This window comes from Tricharina praecox, assembly GCF_024521635.1.
Source record: "Tricharina praecox strain CBS 144465 chromosome Unknown BZA05scaffold_10, whole genome shotgun sequence".
NCBI classification, from domain to species: Eukaryota; Fungi; Ascomycota; class Pezizomycetes; order Pezizales; family Pyronemataceae; genus Tricharina; species Tricharina praecox.
Window position 1 is genome coordinate 420,119 of NW_026250412.1, and position 19,424 is coordinate 439,542.

Consider the following 19,424-nt stretch of genomic DNA (forward strand, 5'->3'; position numbering starts at 1 on the left):
TATGAGTACCTGGATCTTTGCGATTGTGCAACGGAAGCGTCGGGCCTGCATGGAAGCATCAACCACTGGCCGTGGGTGTAGAGTACCAATGCAGCAATACGTTCGGACGATTCTTCGCGGGGCTCCTAGCTGGATGCAAAGGAATACTGGTGGTAGTAGATGAATAGCATTTGTGTGCGAGTGAACGAGGACATGGAATCCAACCCGCAATGAAACGAGCAACGCCCAGTCATATATACAAAAACTTAACAGATTCCATCATGCGATGTCACCCCATCCAGAGTGGTCTTCATTACTCTTTCTATCGCAGTGTCGCGTGAGCTCCGGAAGGGCCCGCCGCCTGCTGCTGCTGCTCACCTGAGACGGCATACACCGGTACAGTACGAGTACATGCTAGTACTTGCGTATATAAAAACACAAACTTTTGAAAAACCACCCAGTAAGAAATACGCAAAATAAGAAAAAAGATCCCATCGTGTACATAAACCATCCATTACGCCTTGCCGTCCTTGTTCTTCTTCCGTCTCTTCTTCTTCCTCTCGCCATCTCCGCCTTCCCGGATATCAACCTTGCCAGCAACGGCCGCCTCGGGCTTTTTCGTTATTTCGCCCGTCGGTTTCCAGTCGGCCGGCATCTGTATTCCGTTCGCGTCGCCGAACGTCTCCTTCCTCCACTGCTTGAGCAGCTTCTTCTTGGCGTACCGCTTCTTGTCCTTCTTCTTCTTCTCTTCGTCTCTGAAAGTAGCAAACTTCTTGAGTCCGGCGTATGCGTTGAGATCGGCGTCGTCTGCGGCCAGAATATCTAGTGTGCCGAGTCCGAACGTTTCTGGTGTGGTCTCACGGTAGCGGAACCCAGAAACTTTGGAACCACCGGCGAGCTAGGACGAGTGTTAGTACATGGCGGGGGTGGCACGGCTTCGAGGTGCAGGGCGGGGTGGGGCCATACCTCGCTCTCAAAGTCGAAGTTCTCTTCAACAAGGCGCTCGATTTTGCGGTGCGTAGATCGTTCTTTGGCCTTCTTTGCCTGCTTATCCCTGATGCGATCCTTCTTTGACTTCTTTTTGGCGGGCTCTCCCTCCTCAGCGTCGTCGTCGACATCGTTCATCTCTTCGTCTCCATATGCAGCTTCGCCGGCTGCTTCTTGACCCTCGTCATCGTCTGATGTCTCATCCTCCTTGAAGTCCGGAACTATATCACCGATATCGATGTCGTCGTCAAACTTGGGCTTCTTGGGCTTGCCATCCGTCTCGTAATATTTGTTGCCGAATCGCTCCTGCATCCACTTATCCCACTCTTCATCGCTGAAGTCACCTTCCAACAATTTGGCCAGAACAGCAGCTTCAGTCTCTTCGTCTCCCTCATCGAGATCGGCAGCCTCCTTGATCAGTTTAAATTTCTCCAATAGCTCTTCTGTCTTGAGCTTCTTCAGCCTCCCTTTCTCGATCTCCCGCTGCTCCTCTTCCTCTTCCTTCTTCCGCCGCTTCTCCTCTCTAGCCTTCTTTCTCCGACTCTTCTCCTCTCGGCGCACCGTGTTCGCGCTGATGGCATCTCTGCCGTATGACACAAGCTTTGCGCGGGCAGCGGCATCGGGGTCCTCGAATCTCAAGTTGTAATTGACCTCGTACTCCTCCGCCATGGCATCCTCTTCCGAGTCATCGGACTCGATCGGCACATAAGCCTTGGCCGAGGTCTTCGCCCAAGCGCGGGAGGCGAGGAACTTCTGGAGAAACTCGTCGGGATCCTTATCAGCGAGCGATGGATCAGGGAGATCTGATTCCCGCTCGCTCTTCTCCTTCTTCTCGCTGGGCTTACGGACTAAGAACCCGTCGTCGTCATCGCCATCGCCACCGTCATCCACCTCCGCAGCCTCGTGCATTTCCTTCACAACCGTACGTTTGAGATTCTCCTGCTCCTGCACAAAGGTCCTCGGCTCCTCCTCCTCCTCAATGTCTCCTCCGGCGTCACCGGCAAGGATGTTCTCACGGTGGTAGTCGCGCAGGAACATTGGCTTTCCCTTCTTCACCTCGGCGGCGTCGGTGGTCTCCGCCGCCGCATCCATCGGTGTGTAGAACGACGTCGTGCCATCGTAGACTCTGGGGTCCTTATTCTTTATGGCCGCAAGTGTCGCAAAGATTTCCTTGTCCAGGGTTTCCGTAGCAAGAACACCAACGTCGTCCTCGTCGTCGCTCGACGACTCCGAGTCGCTCTCGTCCTCGCGACCACGCTTCGCCGAGTTGGGACCGTATTTTTCCTCCACTGTAGTCCCCGTCAGCCTTCCTGGCTTCCCTGCCCATGAGTGAGTGCGCATACGTACGTCGTGACAACTCCTCGCGCTTCTTGTTGTACTCAAACCTGCGAGCGTACTCCTCGTTGACCTTGAACACCCCGCCGACTATGGAAGGCGACTGCACGGCGGAGTGGAACTCCTCCTCGGAGTCGGAGTCGCCGATCAGGACTCGCGAGGTGGCCGGCGTCTTTGGTTTTTCGGCAAGCAGCTGGGCCGAGGGTGTGTCAGGAGCCGTTAAGGCGGCGACTTGCTTGTTCTTCTTGGGACGAGGCATGATGGTAAGGATTGGATTGTGGAAACGTAACGTTGGTGGGGCTCGTGTTCCCAACGGTGAAAAGTCGTGGAAGGAAAAACGAACGGCATGAGCCGCACTAAGGTACTGTACTTTACTTTACGCTAAGGTTCACACGTTCACACGCGATGAGCATGCTGGGGCTAGGTCCCTAACAACCTTCAGGGTGTCGGCAACAACACGTCCATGCGGTAAACAACGCTCTCGATCTTCGCCCCGTGCCTTCACCGTCACAGCTACTGGAACTACCACAACTCTACAATTCCCACGATCCCCACAACCACCATAATACCGCCGTCGCTACATTTCTCCGATAAGCTCTGTGGACATCTTCTCGACCGGGGGCTGTCCACGCCCAACTCCGATTGCAATCTCAGTGTATTATAATCGAATCGGCTCAGCAGTACGATCGCAGCCATGATGGGACCTGGGGGCCCTCACACGCGGCGAGAAAACAACCAAGACTGGTCCACCGCGCGGTGCCACCGGTTGATCCGCCCGCTCACCTCCAAACTCCACCGACTCAAGACCCTTCTTGCGCATCCATCAGTCGCAGCTGCCGTCAGCCCTCCGAAGGGGATCAAGAAAAGCGCGGATGAGCTACCGTACGTCCCTCCGAAATTCATCGGCGCCGCCGCAAAGAGGAGGAAGAACCGCGGCGAAGATGTCGGCGCAATGTTCACCGGGGAAACGAAACGCTCAGTTCGGGCGCTGAACACGTACACGTCCGGCAAAAGAACGCTCGCTCTACATCCACAGGTGTTGCCTCAATATGAGCCTATGACGAGAGAAGTGTTGGACATGGCCTTCCCGATTCCCTTATTGGGGTACGAAAGCCGGACTGCGACGCGGCCATTCCGTCGCAAGGGCGTAGATCTTTTTCGGGAACATTCAGATCCACTGCACCCGCCGACACTGCTGCAGTCCCTCAAAGCAATTGTCAGGCCCGAGGTGTTTCAAATGTACACTGGGATCTATGCCGCGCTCGAGAACATTCTCGTATCGACAGCGTTTCCGTTGCCGGCCGGTGACGCCCCGTCGCTAAGGGTTCTTGCGGCGCGGAGAATCGCCGTGTGCATCCTCGCAACCGACCAGGAGCTGGAGTCCGACGACGTGTGGTACGATTCCGTCGGCGATATCGGCGTGGCCGGCGAGTACAGGAGAGACATTGTGCGCTGGCATGCGATTGAGCTGGTGCGGGATGCAGTGTGCTCGGGGTTGCTGCCATCGCAGCAAAAGAACGGGTTGGGACTCGCTGGGGTGCTGGTGGGATTGTGTCGAGGCCTCAAGGCGAACGCAGAGGCCGAAAGCCTCCTCAAGACGTTGACGGAGGTGTACCCGCTGTCAGAGAACGTCACCAATCCGGCACTGGTCACACTGACTTCGTTTTGGCGCCACGAGGATAAAGAACTATTCCGACTTCTTGGGGACGCCCTCGTCGACGAGGGGAATCCCGCCCTGCTCGGGAATATCACCGTCAACCGCATGTTGAAGCGCGCGATGTTCACCGTGGCAGACTGCGAGGTGTCGCGCAACCTCGTGACGAAAGCGCTTGAGGTCGCCTTCGGGATATGGGGCAAGGGCCACGTCCTCGCTGCGGCAAAGAAACGCAAGCAACTCGCTCGGCGGAAGGGCGGGCATCGGTCCAGTAAAACTGCCACCAGCCATAACGATGCGGCCCGTCAGAAACCCCGTGGCGGCAAACCCGTTTCCGTGCGCATCGGCGAGAGGGCCGAGGAAATAGTATTTCATCTCACCGAGAAACTGGTCGCCGCGAGCCACAACCCCGCGGACACCAACGCGCTGGATGTCATCAACCATCTGACCCGAGGGTTTCTCCTGCAAGACGAGGCTATACGCACTTCGGTCGAGGACGTGTGGTCGGAGTGGTATCCTGTCGCCGCGAAGGTAGCTATTCTCCTCCAGAGCCTGGGACGGGACCCGGAGGATGATGCACTCATCGTTGGAGAGCTAGTTCGGTGTCTTGACGACCTTAGAGAGGACGGGATTAGAGAGGACGGCCTCAAGTCTCTGGGCGAATACGTGGCGGCATGCTACGGGAACCTCTACACGGCCACTGGAAAATCCATCACTAGCGGCGATGAGGTTGTTTCTCTTGTGCGAGATCTGATAACCTACGCCACGACGGGGACATATCCGCCAAAAACCAGCTACGCGGAGCAAGAGGAATCTACTACAGCCGCCGAACCGACCACGCCCTTCAAGCCCAAGTACGGAGCCATAATGTTCACCCCGGGGAAGAAGCCCGTCGATTACCAGCAGGAAAAGGCGCGCTATTACATCACGAGGCTAGCGCTCAACGTGGCAAACGGATTCTCGTCGCTCGATAGTACCAAGCATAGTGAGAGGTGGGCCGGCTGGCAGCGAAGCGTGGTGCACCAGATCATCGGGTTGAAGGTCCGCACGCCAGCTAAGTTTGTGACTAAAACTGCTCCCGAGAACGGCAAGAAGGAGAGGAAGGGGTGGAGATTCGAGGAGGGGATTTCTGAGTGGGTCGAAGTGGGCGGTACTCCGGGTGGTGCCCTGGCGAAGGCTAGGAAGGAGAAGAGGGCTATGCTCAAGAATCCTGACAAGAACAAGGCTGCGCGCAAGAATTCTGAGAAGAAAAAGGCTACGCTTGATCATATCGAGATGCAAATACCTTTCTACTTAAAGCAGAACCCAAACTGGAGGGACGAACACGAGATCTTTTCTGATGTCGATATGGATGGAGAAGAGAGTGATAACGAGGAGGAGGAGGAGGCGTCGGAGTCGGAGGAGAACACCGAGTCCACCAAAAAGCCGCAGCAGCAGCCCGCCTCAGTCCGCTCCTCCATCTCACGACCCGAGTCGGAATCGGACTACCCGAACACCTCGTTCTCGCGGCTCTTCGACAACGACTCCGAGAGTTCCGTTAGTTCCGCGGACTCGGCGTCCGAATACGAAGAAGGTGAAGAGAAAGATGAGGACGTCAAGTACTATGCGGCGACCCCCGTCTGCCCAATGTCCAGCATCCGCCGCTCACCGAGGAATACGGAGCGCATCAAGCGTAGTCTCGACTCGCTGTCTGCTATGCTGCCCAGCTCGTCGCCAATGACGTTTGGTCGCGCGTTTACCCCCCTAAGGGATTACGGAAAGAAACGGAGACAGCCAGTGGTTACTTTCTCGTCGCCATCTCCCATGAGTGAGGTGGAAGAAGAGGTTGGGGGCGCGGACGAGGAGGAGAGTGCGGACGAGGAGGAGAGCGCGAACGAGGAGGACAAGGAGGAGGATGAGGACATCACCGTCAACCCGCCACAGCGCTCTCGGTCCACCACCCGGCCCACCACCCGGCCCACCACCCGGCCCACCACGCGCCCGCTCTCGGCAGTCCCCCACAACCTCCGTCCCAGCCAGCCTCCCAAGCGTAAGCATGCGGGCTCCGATGACCTGTACGTGGAGGATGCAGGCGGCGAGGAGGAGGAAGACGAACTCAGTACTGCTCGCAACAACACTACGCACTCCGTCTTCTCGGGACGCAGCAGGAAGCGCAGATCATTGCTGTGTGTTAAGCCCGCGCAGAAACAGCGAGGGAACCACGGTCGTGGAAGAAAGCTTGTGGCCGCGGCTCAGAGTGACGATGAGGATGAGCTGACGATGATGTGATACGCCGGAAAAGCGAACAACAACCTGAGTACCAAATCGTTGGGAAATAGAGGTAGTTTGGGAGGTAGGAGATGTGTGATTTTCTTGTTTCCAATTCTGTATTGATGGTTGTACTTATTAGGTATATGTACATTGTTTTGTCCGTTCTGTTGGTGTCATTGTTTGTCCGTTCTGTTGGTGTTTCTGTCTGTTGGTGTTTGGAGTCTGCTGCTGTTGTGCTGTACTACTACTATACCTCGGGCGTTTTTGGGTTGGTAGAATTGATTTGCTTCACTGGCCGCATCAGCATCACTCGAATCTCGGGCTTCCATTCAGGTTCAGCTATCATTAAACTGTGTCCACTTTATTTTCCATTCCTCCCCACACACACAAGCACGTAGCACACACACGCACAGCACAACACGTAACATGAACAAACATCCAAATCAAACATTTAAACAATAACGCAAAGTCAAGTCAAGGAAAGGAAAGGTAGAGCAACCGCAATACAATATCCACTACAGCCCATCCCGCCGAACACACACACCTATGAATTTCCCACCTTGTCCCTCAGCGCCGCCAAAAAGGTCGGTAGTCCGACCCCCATATCGGCACGATCCTCGATGAGCATGGTCTGGGCCCACAGCCTCAAACTGGGCTCACCATCCTGGCGAACAATGTAGAGATGGGGCACAGTGATGCAGCCCACCTTCTTGCTCTTGTGATCGCGTGACTTTTCCACAACTGCGCGGATCCGCTCGTTGAACTCGCCGTCCTCGACCATGGGAAGAGTGGTCTTGCCGACTTTGACGTGCTCGATTGATGGCAGGCCGAAGACGTCCTGGATCAGCTGCGGAACGGCCTGCGAGCCTACCCAGAGGAACTGCGTCTGCCCGTCGTCGAGGAGGTACAGCCCGTACGGGTGTAGGCGCTCGGAGGAGAGGTTCATTGGTGTAGGCATGATGATTTCGCCGGTTTCCGCATGCATGGTGCCGCAAGTGTCGGGCATGTCGTGGAGGGAGTAAAGGCGCGGGTAGATATATTGCATTAGGAGGGGAGCAGGGAGGGTAGAAAGGAGGGCCAGCGCGGCGGAACGGAGGTCGGTGGGAATTTGTGTGGATTTGCGGAGACCGACGTGCTTCATCAGTGCTAGGAACAGGACGACGAGCCCACGGAGGTTGCCGGCGAAGGAGAGAGGACTGGAGGCGCCCATGTGCGAGGCCGTGCATTCCTTTTTGTAGGTGACCAGAAGCTCGGTGATCTTCTGTTGGAGGGCATCACGGGCGGCGTCGAGGCCATTGCTGAGCGTCTTCTCGACAGCCTTATGAGCAAAGTACGTGGTGATGGCTACTTGGTCGGCGGAGGCATAGACGTCCGCGACGTTTTGGGTGGTAGGAAGTGCCAGTGTCATCACACGGATACGTCTCTCACCGTTGCAGGTGGTGTGGAGAACAGCAGTCTGCATGCAGACGAACTTCTGACCGAGAGTCTCGTCGATGGCCACCTCAACAACGTATCCTTGGTCCCTGGGGAACGCCGGGAAAGCGCACAGATCCGAGGACCGGTTGAAGAAGTTTCCGTAGAACGTCTGCATCCGGAGGCCAGTAGTGGCACGAACTCGCATGACCGCCTCGAGAGCAATCTCGGCGGACAGATGGTCTGAAAATTCTCTCGCAAACTTGATCGCATCCTCGCTCCTGGTGGCGTTCCATCCAGGGTAATGCCATGTCTGCCCACCAGTGTACCTTGGAAGGTTGCTGAGCGAAGCCACGTCCTGGTAACCATTGGCAAAGAGAAACATGTCCACCGAAACTTGGTTCTTAGAGCATTCGACAGCGAACGACTTGTAAAAGCTGTTGCCAGTCTGCAGAAGTGAGCTCTCCTTACCAGTTCCTAGCAGCTTCTTGTCTTCTCTCATCTCCAGTTTGCCGGCACCCATATTCGGTAGAGTGGCCGTAAGAACCACCATCTTTCCACCGATAGCAGCGATGAGCTTGTGGCCTGCCTGAAGGGCGCTGCCCATACAGCTGGAAGGGTTCGTAGTGTACTGGAACATATCCTGCATTTTTGCAAGAAGATTCTCCACACCCTCGCGGCAGTCGGCCAAGGGTACCAGGAGATCTCCCGGAATGGGCAGGAAAGGCTCATCCAGGTCCGAAACTACCAGCATACTGGGCTCCGTGCAATCCCGTGGGATCGAGAAGTAGTGCAGAGAGCTATCTACGCATACGAAACCTAACCTCGTTCGCCTGTCCGCATTCGGGATTCGGTCCAAGCTCTCGAGGATGGTCCGCGCAGCGGTAGCAAGCAGACCGCACTGAACCGCCTGATAACTGACGTCCAGGAGGAAAAGGTACACCAAGGGTTGCGGCGGGCGAACCATATACTCCTGGGGCGCAATAAACTCCACAACGCTGTAGTTCAGCTCCGCTCGCTGCCATCTATCCACGTTCTGTTGCTGTGCCTGGTCCCAATCGAAAGCCTGAGGAACATCGTTTGTGAGATTGCACATGTTGCAGCGCCAGCGGTGGCCGTGGTCTAGGAAGGCGGCATATGGGTTAATATAAGAACGGCAACGGCGACAACGCGAGATAACGGTATCGGAGATGAGCGGCACGGGGTCTTCGGCATCGTGGAGGGAGGTGTAGGGTTGGATGATCAGCGCAAACGGCAGTTTCGACTTCTTGAGCAGGTGGTTCGTGGCCGGTACCGCGTTTATCGTGGATCTCATGTACTGCGGAGGACAATTTGCGTTCGGACTAGGAGTCAAAGCGGCCTGCAAGTGGGGTATTCATCATCAGCTCCAGAGCCCACGCGCAATAGCAATAGTAGTAGTACAAACGTACATTCGGCGGCAACATGATTTCCGGCGGCGGAAGATCCAACTCGGCGGCATTGAACGGCTGCTGCATCAGATCGACAGTAAACAGCTGGTTCAAGCCCTGAGCTTTCTGCACTCCCATCGGCTGCGGCATCACCTGCGGTGCCGTCGCCGGCATCGGTGCAGCCCCACCCATTCCCATCTGGCCAAACTGTTGCGTCACACCCCCGACAGGATCGTACCCACCGCCAACAGCACCAGGATAGCCAGACTGCTGCATCCCCATCGGCTGAACGAACTGCGACTGCTGCTGTGCCGAATCCGCGTATCCCGGTTGAGCTCCCGGGTATCCTTGGGCCCCGCCCTGATACATTCCCCCGGCGCCCGTCGAGCCCGGCGTCAACGCGGCATTGGCGCCCTGACCGAACTCAAACTGCTGCTCGGCGTAGCCCCGTCTCTTCCCCCGGCCTGCACCAGCGGCAGCACCGGTAGGAGGTGGACCTTGTGCTTGTGGCGTTGGGAAGCCAGGCTGTTGAGGAGGATAGCCGGGTTGCGGGCCTTGACCATACTGTGCGGGGGGTTGCTGCTGTGCGTATAGATCGGGCTGACCGAACTGCTGGTATTGCTGTTGGTTGGGGTCCGCGTATGGGGCACCCGGTGGAGGAGGAGATGCCATGATGCTGTAGTGTGAATGTTCCGTTCGTTACTTTGTTTGGGTGGTGGGTAGGTAGGTAGCGGGGGGCGACGGGTTCGTGGGTGATGGATGGGAGAGAAGTTGTGGATGATGTGGTTTAATGGAGTCGATGCCGACCAGTATGTTTCAGTTCAGAGCCCAGATCTTAGCTGGTGAGGAGTTCAAGTGTACAAGAGATGGAGGGTAAGTAAAATGGGAGTGATCCAAGGGCTGGGGAGAAAGATAGAATGAGAGCTTTATTTTTTTGGAATGGTTCTTGCGTATGATGTTGATGTAGCAAGAAACAAGCATCCCGCAGCCCACCACCACCGCCACTACTTTGGTAACAATAATCTTCGGTAGAGGACAGAGTTGTGTGATGCGTCGCTCGATGCTCTTTGCCGCAGCTCGGATGGGGATTAGCGGGATTCGCTTGGCATTAGTTAGTCAGAGGTACATGGAGATCGGATCAGATAGAGACTGATGTGATCTGATAAGTGGTGATTAGATCAGCAGAAAGATAACAAGATAAGCAGATATCTTTTCGGCAAAGAGAAGAAGAGTCGGGCGAAGAGGGCGAGAGACTCGGAGGGAGAGGTCGAACGGAAGAACTGCCAACGAAGAGAAAGCCTGTGACGTGAGTTGCCAACTGCTGTTATTGCTGCTTCCGCCTCGGCTTGTCCCCCGCCCATCGCATCCATCCCAACCTACGTACCAACCACAGCCAACCTAGAGTACAAACATCTTCACACTCGCGGCAGGCAACCTTCAAATAATACACACCCCCGCCACATTATTCAAATTCTTCGTCCCTCCAACCCACCAACCACCACCCCCACCCACTCAACTCCACGCTTACTTCCACCACCACCGCAGTAGCAATGGTAGAAACTTCCAAAGTCGTCCTCTATGGCGTAGCCGCGGCATTCGCATTGACAAGTGGTACGCCTCACAACCCGCACGCAAGTTCCCACCACTAACTGTTTATCCACAGCATGTACGTCACCTCATCTCCAACCACCACCACCCACCCACCCCCCGCTCCCGCCCAACTCACTGACCTCGTAGACGCCGCATACTTTGACTACAAGCGCCGCAACGATGTTAATTTCCGCAAGTCCCTGAAGAGAGAAAAGCGCCAGCACGCGAAGGCGCAGCGGGCACAGCAGAACGCAGCGAATGAGTCCCAACGGGAACAGCTGCGTCTGGCGGTGCGTCAAGCACAGGCCGAGGGATTCCCTACCGATGTGGAGGAGAAGGAGGCGTACTTCATGAGCGAGGTCGCGAAGGGAGAGACGCTGTGTGCTGAGGGTATATTCTGCCCAAGGGAATGAAGGGAAGGGGGAGAACTGATGGTCTGGTGAATAGGCCCCGACAGTGCCATCGAGGCTGCGCTGTGCTTCTACAGGGCTTTGAAGGTCTACCCCCAGCCACAGGACCTGATTTCGATCTACGATAAGACCGTGCCCAAGGTATTACCTTCTCTCTTGTCATTCCGACCACATTGCTAACCCGCGCTTCAGCACGTCCTGGACCTGCTCGCAGAGATGTTGGCCGTCGACCGTAGTATCATCACTGACGTCGATGGCCCACTTCTTGACGAGTAGACGTCTACCCATTCCCACCATAGCCATAGATCCACCGTGGCCGAAGACCCTGCTCGCTTGATAAGTTTGGATTTCGTGGGGAAGCTGGCATTGGCAGAAAAAGTTTAATGAAAGGGTTGCCTTCAATCTCTCCCCAGGATCTTTGTCACTCTCCTTGGGGTTTTGCTCTTGTTCTTTTTCCTTGTCGTTTTCCCTTCTCTCGATTTCTTAACGTGGTGTGCATTGTACGATTTTGTGGTTGTGCTTGAAGAAAACCGGCGTGCATCGGTAGCAGTGAAGGAGGATAGAGCGTGGATGGATGGATGGATGGGTTGCTGGTGGGTAGGAGAAGGTTCCCTTTGCCTCTGTCTGTATCCTACGATGTTGTACATAGAAACAGTTCTCCTACGTACTGTCTCTGTCTACCTGTGTGAAACACCAAAACTCCCTATCGCCATATGTAGTTTACACGCAAAGAATCCCATTTCCTCAAGTATGTTGCCCGCTTTGACTATAGTACCTACTATTGTCCTTTCCCTTTGCCCTCGCCTTCGGCCATTTCTCTGATGAAGACTTTGATCGTGTCGGGCGGACACTCTCCGTCATTCCTGCCATCCTCGAACCCACCACTACTTCCTATCGCCAGGTATTTTCCATCCTTGTTGAACGACAACCCGGCAATGCTGGCTCCGAACTTCTGGTACTGTCTCAACCTCCGCTTCGCCATTCCATCCCACAGACTCACGACACCGTCACCACCACCAGAAGCAAACGTTCCATACACCGGGTGGAACGCCAACGCATTGACGGGGTAGACCACATCGACGCCATTCTCAACCTGCCTATGGCACTTGAATGCATATTTCCTCGCCTGGACCTCATCGCTGGAATCAAAGAACTCGACCGCCACCCGTCCCTCGATCGACGACGATGCGTACCCGAGGCCGTTGGGCATGCATGCAACGGTGCGTGTCATGAACTTGAGACTGGATTCGCGCACCTGCGACGGCTCCGACATGTTGCGGAGGTCGTAGAGGTGGAAGGCGCGCGCCGCCATGGCTATTACCAACGTGTGCCCGCTCGTGGAGAGAGAGTAAATCTTGTGGAGTTGCTCGTGTTTGCTGGTCAGTGGGGTCGAGGACCGCGGGTCGTAAAGGTGCACGTGGTTGTCCCAACCGCCGGATATTAGGGATTCTGATTGGTGGTTAGCGGCAGAGCGGGGGAGGGGGAAGCAGGGGAAGACTACTGATTTCGGTGTTGTAGCAAATAGACTTAACGCTTTGCTCGTGAGTTCCCAGCAGCTTAACCTTTCCCGTCTCCGGATCCAGCCTGTCATTACACTCTCAATCAGCTCCTGCCATCACTCTCGCCTACTCGCACACACACCACCCAACAGAGGAGCTGCATACTGATTTACGGTCCAGTCCAACCCTCCAGAAAACACGTCACCGTCACCCTCGCCGAAGCAGCAGTCCAGCACAGGCGCTGCATGTGCAAATCGCGTCAGTTCCGACCCGGCCTGATCAACGCCACTATGCGTGTCGTAAAGATGCACGTACTTGTCCCACGAGGAGACGAGGAGCCGCGTCGGCGTTTGGGGGGAAAATGTGAGAGAGGAGATGGCGTCCGACGGCGGTGAGGGGAGCTCGCGCTGGTTTGATGCTGTTGCTGGAAACATGTGTTAGTCAGACAATTGATGGGTTGTGGAGAGAGAGCGGAGAGAGATACCCGAGGCCATGGTTTGCTGTGTGATGGGTGAGTCGTTGGTGGTCGTTGTCGGTTCGATGTTTGGAATGTCTGGCTGGCTGGCTGGCGGGCTGGCGGCGGCGCGGCAAGTGAATGCGTCGTGTGGTGACTGACGCGAAGGATAAGAAGTCGAACGTGAAGAAACGCTATTTACCCGGCGATCTCCTCGCTTACCACCCACCTCTAGACCGTTTTTCGGGTGCATTCGCTACCACAGAGGGACACAATTGTAGAGTGCAGTCGAAATTGCGGTGAGGAGGTGGTGGGGAAGAAGTCAGACTCGATCAATACTGCTGAATCAAAGCGTGGACTTGTTGTTCGTTGGATCCTCAATTCAGCGCTTTGTTGCCAATTTGAGGTTCATTTATTTCGATTTATTTATGGCGGACACGCAGCGAGTACTGATCACGTGGAGGGACATTTATTGGGGTTCGTCACAAGACATTTCACTACCGACAGTTTCAAATACAATTGACTGTTGTAACGGTCACACCGCCGAGGATAATCGTCCTCGCTTTGCAGAAGTAGGAAAAGACAGGTGGGAGAGAACAGAACATATTGGGGCTTCGCCTTGAAAGACGCTTCTACCCGCTTGTGAAGACGATTGAGTGTCTGCACTTCTATCGGGCAGATCTTCAACCCTAAAACTCTCCAGCAAGCCGGCTGTCTTCCTTTCCAATATCTGCTTCGCAGCTTCGCACTCGCTGGCCTTTCTTCTTCTCTGGCCTTTCATTTCCGGGTTTCACCCTCCCTATCCTCGCCTCGGTGGTCGGTCGTCACCCCCGTCGTTGCTAGCATCACCATCGATCAAATCAATCAATAGTAGATCGCTCGCTCGCCCTCTTGACGCGCTTCTACACCTCCGCTCGTCATCCATACCACCTATCACGCCCACCCCACACACCCCTTCTCCATGCTAGTATCGCTACTTCCTCTACGACGACCCTCATCGCCATGAATTCGATCAACATCCTTGCTCCTCGCCAAAGGGACGAACTGTCAGTCCTCCTCTTCTCTTCTGTTCGCCTCATTGTTCTTCCCCGCGCACACACGGGTTTTTTTTAGCTAACGTGCCGCTTCACTCTCCGCCTGCACCCAAACACCAGACACAAAGCTATACTTGCATACCTCAACTCTAATGGGCTACCGAATACGTGCGCCGCGATGCGGGAAGAGCTCGGCGTCGGTGACGAGTTCCTGGACGACGGAAAGATGAAGAAGTACGAGGGGCTACTGGAGAAGAAGTGGACCTCGGTCGTGCGTCTACAGAAGAAGGTGCGCCTCCAACTCCAACTACTGCGATCGCCACCACCGGCGGTACAGCGTAGAAGGGGTTCGGGAAGCTGATATGGCGTTGTACCTGTTAGATCATGGAGCTAGAATCCCGGACATCATCCTTACAAAGCGAGCTCGACTCGACCACACCGACATCTCTGGCGCGCAAGAACGTGGACCCGACCGCGTGGCTCCCCCGAGCACCTCCGCGGCATAGTCTCGACGGTCACCGCAACCCAGTCACATCTGTAGCCTTCCATCCAGTGTTCTCGGTACTGGCGTCTGGCGCCGAAGACTCGACCATTAAGATCTGGGATTGGGAGATGGGGGAACTGGAAAGAACAGTGAAGGGCCACACCAAGGCTGTTTTGGATGTTGACTTTGGGGGCCCTAAAGCTGGGGTGCTGCTGGCATCGTGCTCGAGCGATCTGACCATCAAACTGTGGGATCCAGCCAACGAGTATAAGAATATCCGCACGCTCACCGGTCACGACCACAGTGTATCGGCGGTGCGGTTCATCCCTAGTGCGGCCGGAGAGTATCTGGTGTCTGCATCGAGGGATAAGACCCTGCGGATATGGGGCGTAACCACGGGATACTGCGTAAAGACCATTCAAGGCCACGCCGACTGGGTTCGGGATGTCTCGCCGTCGTTTGATGGCCGGTGGTTGGTCTCCGTTGGAAACGATCAAAGCGCCAGATTATGGGATGCATCGACAGCGGAGCACAAGGCTACATTCATGGGCCACGAGCATGTGGTAGAATGCGGCGTGTTTGCGCCCCCAGCCGCATATCCCTACCTCGCCCAAATCGCCGGTCTAAAGAAACCTCCCCCAGCCACATCGTCGTCGGAATTCGTCGCCACAGGGTCGAGAGACAAGACAATCAGGCTATGGGATTCGCGGGGTACACTACTCAAAACTCTCACTGGTCACGACAACTGGGTTCGAGCACTAGTTTTCCATCCCGGCGGAAAGTATCTACTTTCGGTGAGCGACGATAAGACGATACGGTGCTGGGATCTGACGCAGGACGGGCGATGCGTAAAGACGGTCACCGATGCTCACAACCACTTCATCAGTTGCATACGATGGGCACCGGCACCGGCAAAGGAACCGCCACAGGCCGCCAACGGCGGGACAAGGATCAATGGTACGCTGGGCAAAGACGCGGCGGCGAAGGTGAACGTTAGATGTGTGATTGCGACGGGAAGTGTGGATATGAGCGTTAGGGTATTTGCATCATGATAAAGTTGCTGTTCATGCACTCTCTCCGCTCTACTCATCTGTACTGGGGCTCTCTTTCTGGGTCTTGTCTGTTTTCGTGGACGTTGGAGCTGGATTTCTTCATTCAATCTTGTTTCGTGTCGGTGTAGTCGTAGGTCTTCATTTCCCCCCCCCCCTTTTTACTCTTTGCTTGTCTCCGTCTTGCTTGTCCATCCCGTGCTTTTGCTTTGCGTCCTACTCTGTGTTTTGCCGTTTCTTGCTTTCCATCACCTATAATCCTTATTCACAAAATTCTTCTACCTCCTTCGTTCGAGGGTTCGATCAAAGCTTCGTTCCCACTTCTTTCTTTCTTTTGTCTTGCTTCGGGAGTTTTCTGTTGGGGGTTCATTGGTTCGTTCTGCTTTTGTTTTGGATAGGATGGATGGAATGGAATGGATGGAACTGCTCGGCCGTGCTCATGTTATGGGAATGGAAATGGAAAGGGAAATAGATTATGATGGGTTTTTTGTCTTGTTTTGCTGGTGGCTGTTGTTGGATGTTTACACTATCAATCGATTCTCATGGCACATACGGATGGACAGACGCGTGCGGATATGTTGGATATGGGGGTATTCGTTCATAGTAGATATAGCGGAAGCAAGAAGCAGGAAACATATGCAATAGCAATTACAGTCAAGTTGTGCACATCCGCCATCTCATCTAGCAGCAAGAGTAAAGAAAAAGCAACGCGCAACCAAACCAAGGAAACAGCTCCCATCATCCAGCATACACCTCTCTCTCTCTCTCCCCTCTCTCCCCCCTCCATGCGTCTACCCACTAGTCTTCGTATTCAAAATCAACCCGACGATCAGGCCATAGAGACCCAGCACCTCAGCAAAAATAAGGATCAGGACCATGCCGACGAACACCTTCGGCTGCAGCAGGAACGCGCGACTGCCCGCATTCCCCACCACGCCAATAGCGTATCCAGCGGCGAGGCCCGCCAGTCCGACGCTGAGCCCCGCAGCCAGGTGTACCACCCCCGAGAACAAGCTGTAGCTGTTGTTGGGCCCCAGGTCTCCGGCGATGAGAACGGCAATGACGAGTCCGTACACTGCGATGATACCCGACATGATGACGGAGATCAGCGACTTCATGATCAGTTCGGGTGCGAACGTGCCGATTCCTGCGATGGCGATGCCGGCCTTGGCCGTCCCGTACGCGGCCCCGAACGAGGAGAAGATCATTGCGGCGGCCCTGATGGTTGGTGGTGTTAGTACGGGTGAAACGGAAGGGGGTGGGTGATAATTACACGCCCGCGAGGCCAAAGAATGGCGCGTGGATTGGGTTCAGCTCTGTTATGTCTGACATCTTAGCAGTGGCGATGGTGGTGGTGGTGATTGAGGTGAGGCGCGTTGAGGTGGTGAGAGGTATTGTGAGGTTGGGAGGTGACGTTGTACATGGACTAGGCTGAGGCTGGTGGCTTGGCGGTATGGCGGGTGAGATATTGTGATTGGGTTGGCCGGATCACTTCATTTCTCACGACGATCGATTTGTTCAGAACACTGGTTCCGTTTCATCCGGCAATACAGGTGGTTCGGTTCTATTATCGCCACCAACTGACAGACAGTCTTTACTTTAGATCAAGTACGCAACATGTTCCAAATCTAAAACTCATCCTCTCCACTGCCCGATATGATTACGTTGTTGACCTTCAACACCATTCTACACAGCTGCGTAGCGAGTAGCAGCTGTTGACGCTTTCCGATCAGCGGGTCGATGACGAACGCTTCTCTCATGTCGTTCTGCCCAGTGCCCATGCAGTCCACTCCCAACCGGGTGTTCTTTTCCCGTACTTGGCGAGACTTGATGTATGCTAGCGTCTCAATAGGCGAAAGACCAGAGTTCTCGGCGAGGGCCATGGGGATGTTGTCAAGAGCGGTGGAGAATGCCCGCATGGCGTATTGCTCGATACCGGGGGTCTAAATGCGAGGTTAGCATGTCAACCCTTCTCCAGAAGGTGAACGTGTATAGAACTGACCTTGTCAGCGGCGTCGGAGACGGCAACGGAGCAAGCAATCTCGGCAGCTCCTCCACCGTATACGACACGGTTGTCCTTGACGAGGTTTCGTACGACGCAGAGAGCATCGTGGAGAGCTCGCTTCGCCTCATCGACAATCATCTTGTTGGATCCGCGGACAAACGCGGTCACGGCTCTGGTGTTGGCACACTCCTCGATCACCAACATGCGGTCTCTTGTGGTTCCGAAAGACAGCTCCCTCACGAGACCAGCATGACCGAGCTTCTCGGCGGACAGATCCTCGAACCGGGGAACAATTCTTCCGTTGGTAGCGATAGCGATCAGCTCGATCTCAGGACCTCCGACCCACCGCACGGCAGGAAGCTTGTTCGTCAACAAAAGATGGTTCGCTTCGTCATCGAAACCCCACTGACAGATAACCAGGTTGGCACCGGTATCTTTGATCTGCTTGATCATCTCCTCGAATTTACCCTTCTCGTAGTTCTGGAGACGCTTGAACTCTTCAACGCTGGTGATGTCCAGCTTGTGTTTGGTCTTGGGCTTCGGGGGCTCAAACGCACATGTGAGGATAGCGATCTTTGCGTCCCGGACAATACGCGGCATCTGGGGGTGCGACATGTCCTTGTCGATGATGACACCCTTGACAAGCAGCGAGTCCTCCAGCGAACCTCCGACCTTTCCGTCAACCTTGATGAGCTCGAAATCGACATCTTTTCGCTCGAGGTCGGCAACTGACAGGACGGCGTCGACAGCGATTTGGGTGAACTTGTCATGGGCCTTCGAGACACTGCGGGATAGACTATCAGCAACTAAACTAGCCACCTTGCTTCTGGAGGTGTAATGTGGCTCACATTTTGCTTCCGAGGGAAGTCTTTGCGCACTTCAGCAGATTCTCGGTGTTGTCCTTCGTAAATTCTATTGTCTCGGCAATCGCATCCAGTGTCTCCACCGCAACCTCGCAAGCAGCGTCGAAACCGTCCGCAATTCTGATGGGATGGATTCCCTTATCGATCAGGTCGCTCGCAGCCTCCAGAAGGGCACCCGCCAAAACAACAACACCGGTAGTTCCATCTCCGATCTCATCATCCTGGGAGGTTGAGAGCTCGACCAACAGTTTGGCGACGTGGTGCTCGATTTCCATCTAATATTGTCCCAAAATCAACATCCGCGTGTGTGGGAGAGCTTCGAGGTAAATTGACAAATCCGTACCTGACTCAAGATGGTTGCTCCATCGTTCGTCACCGTAATGTCGCCATCGGGAGAGATGAGGATTTTGTCGAGGCCACGGGGTCCCTTGAGAGATAGATGTCAGCATAATCCCGAGCCCCTCATCCATCCCACCCCCCACCACCCCCGGAGCTGAAGCATACCAGTGATGATTTGACGATGTTCGCAACGGTCTTTGCTGCCAGGATATGCGACTTGATGGCTTCGGTACCGTGTTGCCGTTTCTTCTTGCCCTGACTGCAGTTACAATGCTTGTATTAGCTAGTCGTCACCTTTGAAGTTTGATGCCCAAAGCAGCTACTTACTCTTTCACAATGATGAATGGCCGTCCATTCTCATCCCGGACCATCTGAGCATTGCTCATATCAAGCTGCATAGACATGGCGAAAGGAGACTTATGTAAAGATCCCTCCTAGAAAATGGTGGTGGGGGGTTTGGTGGGAAAAGTGGGAGAGTCGAGATAGACTGATGGAATGCACCAAACTGACTGACGCCTCCAAAATAATGGAGGGAAGCGGGCAAGCAACTCTTTCGAAAATTAGAATAATGTCTTGGCGCCACTTAATCGGGATAAAGTATTGGAGACCAGAGCAGAGGTGTCGCGTTGCTTTTCCAACTTCACACAACGCGCCGCGCCACACTTCAACC

General features: G+C 54.9%; 8 protein-coding genes across 8 annotated transcripts; 3 read left to right on the forward strand and 5 right to left on the reverse strand.

Moving 5' to 3' along the window:
• Positions 1–493: 493 nt before the first annotated feature.
• Positions 494–2,004, reverse strand: BZA05DRAFT_336633 (KRI1-like family C-terminal-domain-containing protein; the record flags this gene model as incomplete). The annotated part of the gene is made up of 2 exons (XM_051480814.1): positions 494–877; positions 946–2,004. The coding sequence occupies 2 exons, from the start codon at positions 2,002–2,004 to the stop codon at positions 494–496; spliced, it is 1,443 nt and encodes a 480-aa protein (XP_051339997.1).
• Positions 2,005–2,727: 723 nt separating this feature from the next.
• BZA05DRAFT_395954 (uncharacterized protein) lies at positions 2,728–6,501 on the forward strand. The gene is given in 2 exon segments (XM_051483485.1): positions 2,728–5,907; positions 5,920–6,501. 2 exon segments carry the CDS (start codon positions 2,996–2,998, stop codon positions 6,221–6,223), a joined length of 3,216 nt encoding a protein of 1,071 aa, XP_051339998.1. The 5' UTR covers positions 2,728–2,995; the 3' UTR covers positions 6,224–6,501.
• Positions 6,502–6,708: 207 nt separating this feature from the next.
• On the reverse strand, positions 6,709–10,077 carry BZA05DRAFT_28177 (uncharacterized protein). The gene is made up of 2 exons (XM_051480306.1): positions 9,049–10,077; positions 6,709–8,978 (listed from the first exon to the last, which is right to left on the reverse strand). The coding sequence occupies exons 1-2, from the start codon at positions 9,697–9,699 to the stop codon at positions 6,750–6,752; spliced, it is 2,880 nt and encodes a 959-aa protein (XP_051339999.1). The 5' UTR covers positions 9,700–10,077; the 3' UTR covers positions 6,709–6,749.
• Positions 10,078–10,265: 188 nt separating this feature from the next.
• On the forward strand, positions 10,266–11,681 carry BZA05DRAFT_395959 (mitochondrial outer membrane translocase complex, subunit Tom20 domain-containing protein). Its single transcript, XM_051483486.1, has 4 exons — positions 10,266–10,638; positions 10,765–11,007; positions 11,065–11,168; positions 11,220–11,681. The coding sequence occupies exons 1-4, from the start codon at positions 10,578–10,580 to the stop codon at positions 11,301–11,303; spliced, it is 492 nt and encodes a 163-aa protein (XP_051340000.1). The 5' UTR covers positions 10,266–10,577; the 3' UTR covers positions 11,304–11,681.
• BZA05DRAFT_395961 (WD40-repeat-containing domain protein) lies at positions 11,682–13,368 on the reverse strand. Its single transcript, XM_051483487.1, has 4 exons — positions 13,011–13,368; positions 12,692–12,950; positions 12,529–12,611; positions 11,682–12,476 (listed from the first exon to the last, which is right to left on the reverse strand). Exons 1-4 carry the CDS (start codon positions 13,231–13,233, stop codon positions 11,806–11,808), a joined length of 1,236 nt encoding a protein of 411 aa, XP_051340001.1. The 5' UTR covers positions 13,234–13,368; the 3' UTR covers positions 11,682–11,805.
• An 824-nt stretch (positions 13,369–14,192) lies between these two features.
• Positions 14,193–15,550, forward strand: BZA05DRAFT_444424 (nuclear distribution protein PAC1; the record flags this gene model as incomplete). Its single annotated transcript, XM_051486911.1, has 2 exons — positions 14,193–14,303; positions 14,396–15,550. 2 exons carry the CDS (start codon positions 14,193–14,195, stop codon positions 15,548–15,550), a joined length of 1,266 nt encoding a protein of 421 aa, XP_051340002.1.
• Positions 15,551–16,121: 571 nt separating this feature from the next.
• Positions 16,122–16,948, reverse strand: BZA05DRAFT_395966 (uncharacterized protein). The gene is made up of 2 exons (XM_051483488.1): positions 16,821–16,948; positions 16,122–16,765 (listed from the first exon to the last, which is right to left on the reverse strand). Exons 1-2 carry the CDS (start codon positions 16,877–16,879, stop codon positions 16,339–16,341), a joined length of 486 nt encoding a protein of 161 aa, XP_051340003.1. The 5' UTR covers positions 16,880–16,948; the 3' UTR covers positions 16,122–16,338.
• A 129-nt stretch (positions 16,949–17,077) lies between these two features.
• BZA05DRAFT_395967 (chaperonin Cpn60/TCP-1 family) lies at positions 17,078–19,373 on the reverse strand. Its single transcript, XM_051483489.1, has 6 exons — positions 19,082–19,373; positions 18,920–19,013; positions 18,759–18,842; positions 18,401–18,690; positions 17,550–18,336; positions 17,078–17,490 (listed from the first exon to the last, which is right to left on the reverse strand). Exons 1-6 carry the CDS (start codon positions 19,156–19,158, stop codon positions 17,176–17,178), a joined length of 1,647 nt encoding a protein of 548 aa, XP_051340004.1. The 5' UTR covers positions 19,159–19,373; the 3' UTR covers positions 17,078–17,175.
• Positions 19,374–19,424: the final 51 nt, after the last annotated feature.